Source organism: Nothoprocta perdicaria, unplaced genomic scaffold, assembly GCF_003342845.1.
Source record: "Nothoprocta perdicaria isolate Ctin4 unplaced genomic scaffold, notPer1 scaffold_54, whole genome shotgun sequence".
Taxonomy (NCBI): Eukaryota; Metazoa; Chordata; class Aves; order Tinamiformes; family Tinamidae; genus Nothoprocta; species Nothoprocta perdicaria.
This window is the reverse complement of record NW_020455799.1, coordinates 3622569-3631128: the sequence shown is the minus strand read 5'-3', so window position 1 is coordinate 3631128 and position 8560 is coordinate 3622569. Positions and strand designations below refer to the sequence as shown.

At 44.6% G+C, this 8560-nt stretch overlaps 1 protein-coding gene across 1 annotated transcript; it reads right to left on the bottom strand.

The window, feature by feature from the left end:
* Positions 1-801: 801 nt before the first annotated feature.
* On the bottom strand, positions 802-8265 carry NEK2 (NIMA related kinase 2). Its single transcript, XM_026048449.1, has 9 exons — positions 8169-8265; positions 7803-8020; positions 6297-6534; positions 5534-5616; positions 5185-5311; positions 4243-4462; positions 3377-3431; positions 3221-3291; positions 802-1271 (listed from the first exon to the last, which is right to left on the bottom strand). Exons 1-9 carry the CDS (start codon positions 8262-8264, stop codon positions 1045-1047), a joined length of 1335 nt encoding a protein of 444 aa, XP_025904234.1. The 5' UTR covers position 8265; the 3' UTR covers positions 802-1044.
* Positions 8266-8560: the final 295 nt, after the last annotated feature.

Sequence of the window (8560 nt, the reverse complement as noted above, 5' to 3'; positions counted from 1 at the left end):
ACCTTGTATTTCAAGGGAGGTTCTCCTTTTGAGAGAGAAAACATCTAGAATCCAGCTTAGCCAGCATGCCTGGCCTAGAAAGCAAGCAAGCAGACGTTTTGAAAACAGCTCTTTTCTCGGAATGTTTCATAGTTTTTCAGGGCATAGCTGGGAAATTGTTCTAGATAATACGTGCCAGAAACCCAAGTGCCACGAGTTAATTCATTAGCCTGGTCACTTTGTGATGCTGACACCACCACGAGCTATTTGTCTCTGTGGGCACCTGTGAAGGGAAAAATGGGGATACATCACAAGCATCAAGAAACACATCTGCTGCTCACGGCACAACCAGCCCTTTCCCCAGAAGAGCTGCTGATGCCCAAGACAGAGGCGGCAGCACGGGGGGATCCGTTTGCAGGGGTTTCAAGGCAAACCAAAGCTCACAGTGCAGTTCAAAGGCTGTGCCCTGAACTAGGCCTCTGAGGAGCTGTTGGGTGAGCCAGGAAGCAGGGAGAGGCCGGCTCTGACAGGGCACGCGGCTAGCAGAAAGAGCACAAAATCTGTTTACTATCAAGACAAATAAAACGTGATTATAAGAACTCACAGACATGAAGATACTAGCTTTCCAATACCAAATGTCCCAAATATCAATACGTCTTTTATCAAGAATTGTACATTATGATTAGCAACAATTTAACCTGCAGATCATGACTATATATTTTCCCTCAGAAAGTTTTCCTTACCAGATATAGAATAACTTATCTTTACTGTATATATATCTACCTTTTTTTTAGAAGAGTAATGCACAGGAACAGAAAGAGGACCAAAATATTTCTTTTAATAATACGAGGCAGCTTGTCAGTTTAGTATCAAAACTATTTTCAAAAAAATAATCTTTATACAATCTTATGAGCTACCTGTCATAAACTAAAGGAGTGAGTCTATACAAGGACTATCAAAATATATCTTCAGGGGAGTTCCAGATTAGAAAAGGGAGGCACAAATATTTTCCTGTTCATTTAAGCAACTCCATGAAGTTAAATACTGTACATGTGTGTTACAGCTTCAGCGCATGCCCAGGATTTGTCTGCTCTTCAGCTGATAGTTTTTTTCCAGTTCGCACAGGGCTTGAGCACGCAGATTTGCAGCATACAGACGTTTCTTGAGATCATGGCATTTTCCTTTCGAAAGCGGATAGTTTTCCAGATTAATAGGACCCGCAGCATTCTCTTCGCTTCCACCAAAATGGACTTTTTTCTTGTTTGTAGAAAAGGGGAGCAAGACCACATCTCCTTAAGAAAAAAACAATAAAAAGGCACAAAATTAGCCTATTCCTCAGGATTTATTGCTTCAGTTATGTTCTTTAACCCTGCCATCCAGCAGGCTAAGTGCACAGGAATTCAATCTATTAATACACTCCTGTTCATAGTGGATTTTCTTTTCCTTTTTTTTGGCAGAAAAGTGAAAAGACTAACAAGCTATTTCCGCACTAGCCTGGAAGAAGAATTTTCCCAGTACAGCTACATTTCCAGCAATGTCAGAACTAAGAGAGCTTTGGGTGTGTGTTTTTTTGTTTGAAATCATGGATTATAGTAGAAAAACTACCATCAAGAGGTGTTAAAGCACCTGAGCTCTCATAAAAAGTGAAAGGGGAAACAACCTTGCTGAAATCCACAACGATCCCTCTCACAGCTCTTTCAAGGCCTTATTTTCAAGGCCTAAGACTGAGAGAAGGATGCAGTAAGCAGAGAAGAGGGAGCAAGGCCAGAGTGAGGAGGTAGCCAGTGTCTGGGCAGCTGCAGGAACATGCTACATGTATATTAACATGGTAATCCTTCCATAAGGAAGAACTGGGTCAAGGGTCTAGCTCTGCTGTACAAGGCAGGGGTTTTTCTTTTGCATTCTCCCCTTGGGAAATTTCAGAGCTGACTGAGAAGGATTAGTGAAGCAACAGCTATACAAGATGAAGGTTAGAAATATACTAAGAGCAGAGGACAGAAGCAAGTGATCTTGGTAACAGATACTTGGAAGAACACCAAAATGCTTTATATCAGGACAGAGAGTTATAAGGAATACAAGTGTAGAATGGAATGAGACAGAAAAATAGCAAACAGCACCATTAGAGAGCACATGTTAGGAAAGGACTTGCATGCAAAGAACAATAATTATTAGAGCAATTGCATCTTGTGTTAATTTATTTGCCTTGCTTAGAATTATGGCTCTCATGCACCAGTTTCAGAGGATGTTTGCTTGTTAAAGCTAAAATACAGTATTAAGGGGTTGGGCAATGCAGAAAGCCAGGATGCAGCTGCTGAAACAACTTCACCCTCTGTCTGTCAGTACAGGGACAAGGGCAGAAAGGCCCAAGGCCACTTTATTTTTTATTTTACATTCTTTATTAAAGAAATACAAGATAGACAGGTGAAGTTCTCAAAAGCATGCTGGAAGTAGCTCAAGTGCTAGCAGCTTGCAGTGGCATTTTACTCCTGTCTTTCTGTTATGACAGACACCTCTGAAAAAATGCAGTCCTGCTTTACTTGCATTAGAGGGATCTTCATTGAGTTTCGGTCAGAGGTAAATTAAAGGTAGAGGTAAACTAAAGCGTCTACCTTTCTTCTGTTCAAGAAGTACTAGTGAGTGTTCTACCAACACTCTGCTCCTGCTCTCCCCAGGAAGTTCCTGAACTCATGACTTCGTAACAAACTAAGCTGTGGGGAGTCAGAGAAATAGTACAGTGCACTTTGAAAGATGTTTTGTTCTAGTGAACAGAATTAAAGGAAATAGTAGTTTGTGTTCTTCAGAGCTTAGATAATGCAGAGGTCCAATCTCTAGCACTGGCTAGAAGTATCAGTTCCCACACTGAAGTGTTAAGAAGTTCATGAACTAAAGCTTAAGTGATTAGACATGCATGATTTTATTAAAATTTAGTCAATGCTCTATAAAGATCAATCAATAATTTAAAACAGCTCAGAGTTTGGCTCAGCCACACGACCACAAGAATCCAGTTTTCAAGTTCAGACTGCAGTGCTCACAGTAGGTAAACCATTCTCATGGACAAGCAGCATTAAGTCTTTCTACAAAGCAGCAAGTCAGGAGTCTATTCCAAACCACGCGGAGATAACTGGCGTTTGTCCCTTAAAGACAGGGCTTGGCACAGCATGCAGAGGGTGAGGGGCACCCCTCTGCTCGCACCAGTCTCTCTCTAGCAGCACACGTGGCTTCCTGCTGCACACTCTCATACCTGGACCATCAGCACACGCTAGAGCCCGCTGCTCTCTGTAGAGGTTGTAGTTCCTCATCAAGTTTTCAGCTCTGTTTTGAAAAGAGATTTAGAAAAAGCTTCAGTCTTCCAAAATAGGGGGAAAAAAGTCTAGGTAGCTATAGATAGGTAAGATACCTAGCAAGTTTGTCCTCTGCCAGTCTCTCTCGAACACAGAGTTCCCGTTCTCTCTCTGAAAGCAGAAAAAGAGGACAGGGTGCAGTGAGATCCAAGTGTTAGAGGGACTGTCCATGGGGCATTTCCCTGCAGAAGGAGCTAGTAACCACCTGCCTGACATGCCCATGTTTCTGCTTCTGTAGATAACTGCTGTGCAGATACAGGCTTAATCAGTGCATTCATAGAGCATTGGATCAGTATGCTGAAGTGCCAACTGTTATTGAGATCTGCTATATATGTGAGAAATGAAGCTACAGTGGCTTCCCATTCTGCACATCAACTCATGGTATATGCAGAGTACCTAGCTCAAAATACTTAGATTCCAAAAGCAGGGAACCAGCCACCTCTATTTTAGGAATAAGCTACCTATAAGATGGTATATCCATTCCATTATATCCATTAACATTTTACCTTGTACTGTATTCTTGCTCCAACATTACCCTCCCCTTAAGGCTCTACCTATTTAGCTAGGCAGCATTAGTTATAGTGCCAGAGCAGAGGAAAGGCAGATGTGCACTGTGCAGGGCAGAGTCACAGCCGATGCCTGCAAGCTTTTGGAAGAACTGATCATTTTGAGTCAACCACACCACACCAGGTTCTGTGTCTGACCTGAACTACCAAATGCATCTTGGGGATTAAAAACAATAAACTAGAGTAAATAAGCAACTCTAAACATTCTCGTTTGTCATAGGACAACTCTGGTCACAACTACAGGACTGTGATACATTAGTTAAAGTTTTGAAGGCATTCCACCGGCTCCTGCTCTACATTTGTCCTTTCACATTAGAATCCCACTGCCACCCCCTTCCCAAAACAGGATATCATACGCTCCAAACGCTGCTCCCGCTCTTTAATGGCTTGTTCCCTCTCCTGTAACTGCTGCTCCTTCAGTTTCAGCTCATTCACTGGAGTGCCGGAGTGCTGCAGCCGCTCTGGCTCCCCTGCCCGCTGACCCCGCTTATCAGGATTCTTTTTTTGTTCTTCTGCCACCAGGTCTGCTATCAAGGGGTGCTGCAGAATGTCTTCCACAGAGGGACGGCAATAATCCTAGGAGAGAAGTTAACAACAGGTTCCCTCTTAACAAGGGTCATTGTGAAGATCAAGTTGTCCCTCAAGTTGAGACCAGCTAAGCAGCTAGACAATAAAAAAGCTGCAGAAAAAAATGGAATCAGAAAAGGGCAGCAGCTAAACTGATTGTGCTAATTCAACCAGGGGACAACAGCTGAGGGGAAGATGTTACTAGTCTCCAGTTCTAGCAGCTGCAAGCTCTGGCTTCCCCAGCCCAGGTATCTACACCTTAGAGCAGGACTTAAGAACCTGTCTTTGAGTCCCAAAACATACCTATCTGAGACTTGTTGCTTATTATAACTTTGCCATCCCATTCAGTATTATTCTCATCACATTCTTTCCCCATGCCACCCCTTGATGTGAGCCATCACACATGAGAAACAGTCCCAAGAGGGAGGCAAAACAACCTCTTCCAAATGGCAGAGGCACTTGAACCCAGGAGGCAGAGGACTTAATATGCAGTTCAGTGTACAGCCAGCCTCCTGGCATCCTGAAAGCCTGGTCTAATACTAAGCTGCTGCCTTTAAGGAAGCTGTAAAGTGCAGTTTCTTCACTAAGCAATATTGCTAGTCAAAGTGACCAGCAACCACTACTTCAGATGAGTTTGTTTCATAATGGAGGAAAACAGTGCTTCAGTTTAATGGCAACAGAGGGTTAATAAAGTGATGAGCGGAGAGAAAAAAGTAGTACTTGATTCTTACCTTTAAGTTCAGCATCTCTTTAAGAAGTTCATTCAACTGTTCGGAGTAGCGATATGGTATTCGTCTGAACTTCCCTTCCCTTATCTTTTCTGCCAACTCCTTTTGGTTGTAAGCTCTAAAGGGAGGTCTGAAGCAGAATAGTTCCTAGTTTTAGAGGATTTTTTTTCATAAGAGGCATCAAACCAAGAAAGCAAGCTACAATCTGATTAGTTTTATTTCTATATTGGCTTCGATGCTAGGTAAACATGTAGAACCTGTACAGAGAGCCCTTAAAGCCTTTGGACATAAGGTGTAACCAGATATACATTACCCCCTGCATTTCTACTTTCATCGCCACAAGTATACTTACGAGAGTGCACATAACTCATACAGAAGACACCCTAGAGACCAGATGTCAGATTTTTCATTGTATGACATGCGGTTCATTTGTTCCTAAAGAAAAAGGGCAGTCTTAAGTTTGTTGGCTAAGACATCGTTCTCCTACAACAGTACTGAGCATCAGCTCAATTCAAGGCTGAACTAAAGTATTATTTCTGGGTTTATTTTTAAGACCATATTCTAATTTATTTCCACAGCTATCCTTACTGGCAATATTTTGACAAGGGTTATGTAGCAGTGCCACACTATATGAAATTTCAAAGAGCTGCAGCAGCCTCCAACTTCACCCAGCATTCAAGTTTTCCCCACACAAAATACACAGAATCAGGGAATAATTATATTTTCTCATTTGCAAATACAAATTAAAAAACAATTTAAAAGATACTGCCAAGAGAACATCACAGTAACAGGCTATTAAAAATCTATAAAACAAGAGTGCTTTTTTTAAAGGAATATCAGAATACTACTACATAAGCATTAGTATGTTATGTTGCAGAGAGCAGCCTGGATTAGAAGGTAGCAATGGCCTGAGAAAGGAGATGGAAACATCTCAATTGAACAACAGCATCTCCAGAAGATACCTTCTTCATAATCGAGAGGAGAAAGGAGTCACTAATATTTAGACTAGTAATTTTGTTAAAGCCTCTTAAACACTCATGGAACCTCAGACCTGTCCTGCAGAAAACAGATCTCAGAGGAAGGACACTGGAGATGAGACAGAAGGAAGAACTTACTGGAGACATATAGTATGGAGTTCCAACAAATGTTTTGGCAAAGCTGGTGTCATGATGCAATATTCTTGCCAGACCAAAGTCTCCAAGCTTCACGTTCTGCTTGCTGTCCAGGAAGACATTGGCTGGCTTCAGGTCACGGTGCACGGTGACCGCACCGTCACTCCGCCGGTGACATTCCTTCAGGGCCAACGTCAATTGAGCCAGTACCCGGAGAACAAAGTTTTCCTCCAAGTAATGTCTGAAAGGCAAACGTTTTCTTAAATAATGTAACCTCCATAGCACATAGAGCATATTTAAGTAGTTGCTGCCAGTTTTCAGTCTTACTGAACTTACTGTTTTTAATACTACTGTTATACACCAGGCAACTCCAAGACCTTTCTAAGAAAGAACGAATAACTAGCACCTAAAAGGCTTATTTTAAGAGGGAAACAAATCAACTTATTTGGTTGCCCATTCTTCTGAGCTAAGAAAAGTTTACTCCCTCCACATTAAGCCTCCAAATAATTATTCATTATGCTCTGCAGTAGATACGGAAGGCAGGAGAAGTTACAAGCAGTACAGACTGCTAGGTGGTCCAATTCCAGATGTTTGGAAATATCTAGAATTATTACTGAACCTCCATAACATTCTCTCCCCCTACCCCGTGCAAAGAAATCCCAAAACCTGATCAAGTACATAGAACTGTCATCATCTACAGCAGTCTGTTGCTTTTGTGATTAGTTCTTCCTTGCATACTTAAAAGGAAAGCATGTCACCAACTGTTTCTAGAAGTTATAAACAATGTTAGGCAAGTCAAGCCAGTACAACCTGTTACATAACCCTCCACAAGTCATGACACTGATGTGTTTGGGGCAGTTTCAGCCCTATTTTGAACTACTCTCATCCAACAATATTTGCTGTTTAACCTGAGAATGTGAAACTCACACCATAACTTAGTAATTAAACTTCTACATTTAAGATCATATTCAACAGGAGCTTTGTCAACTGAAGCTCTTGTAAGGGGCCCAAAAGTGGGCACAAGTAGTTTTAAAGAGTAAGTTCAAAAGTGATTTCAAATTGTGGTTTTTTTCTCCCCCTTGCAGGAACTTTTGGCAATGGCATTCTAGAAAAAGTTATATAATGATATTTCATTGGCAAGCTAAGAGAATTCACAGGCTATGCTACTGATTCAAGAGCTGTGACTTGCTGTTTAAAGTTTTCACTGTCACACATAGCATAGGACCCCAAAACCCCTTCACTTATTAAAGTGAACTCCCTTCACCAAGAGGAGTCAGTGGCCTTTGCTACTGGCCTATGGAGAAAGTTATCTAACACTAGTTACATCCTCCAGTGCAGGTCCCACCAGCACAGCAGCTTTGTGCAAGCCTCCACCCTTCAGAAGGGTCTCTACATTGAGGGGATCAGCTCTGGAGCCCTCTGGCAGATTATTAAGGGATACACCTCGCTCTGAGGGTGCTCCTTGCGTTGCCCAGGGTGCATTATGCCACCAGACGGTCACACACGTGCCTGTCCTTGGTGCAGCGGGCAATGAGGCTGGCCAGGTCTCCGCCGTCGCAGTACTCCATCACGATGTACAGCGTCGTGTTGCTCCTGTCGATGATGCGGTCGTAGTAGCGGACGATGTTGGGGTGCCTGAGCTCGCGAAGCAGGTTCACCTCCGAGACCAGCATCTGCTTCTCCGCCTCCGTCATGGAGCCATAGTCGAGCTCCTTCCAAACTAAGATCTGCGGAAGGTGGAAGCAAGGAAGGAAGTTTCCAGAGCGACGGAGACACGAAGATGAGGGGTGCGGAAGGGGGCAGAGGCGCTCGCTGGCGCCCAAGAGCCATTGGGAGGCGGCGCGCACGCAGCCCCGCGCCCGCCCGCCGCCTCACCTTGCCGTCGGCCTTGCGGCGCACCTTGCGGCACTTGCCGTAGGAGCCGGCGCCGATGGTGAGCAGCACCTCGTAGTCCTCGGGGCGGCCAGGCATGGCGGCGCGGGTAACGGCGGCAACGGCCGCGGCGGCGCGGGCTCGGGCGCGGGCAACGGCCGCGGCGCTGCGGGGGAGGCTACGCACCTGCCTGCCGCGTTTAAACGCACCGCCCCGGCCTCCCATTGGCCGCGCAGCGCCGCCCCGCCCACGCAGCCTGCCTCCCCATTGGCTGCCCCGCCGTAAACAGAGCCTGCCAGGTAACGGCCGTTACAGCCGCGCCGTCGGGGAGATATCGCGAGAGCGCGGCGCGGGGCGGGAAAGCGGCGGGAGCGCCGCGCCGCGGCTGGACGCCG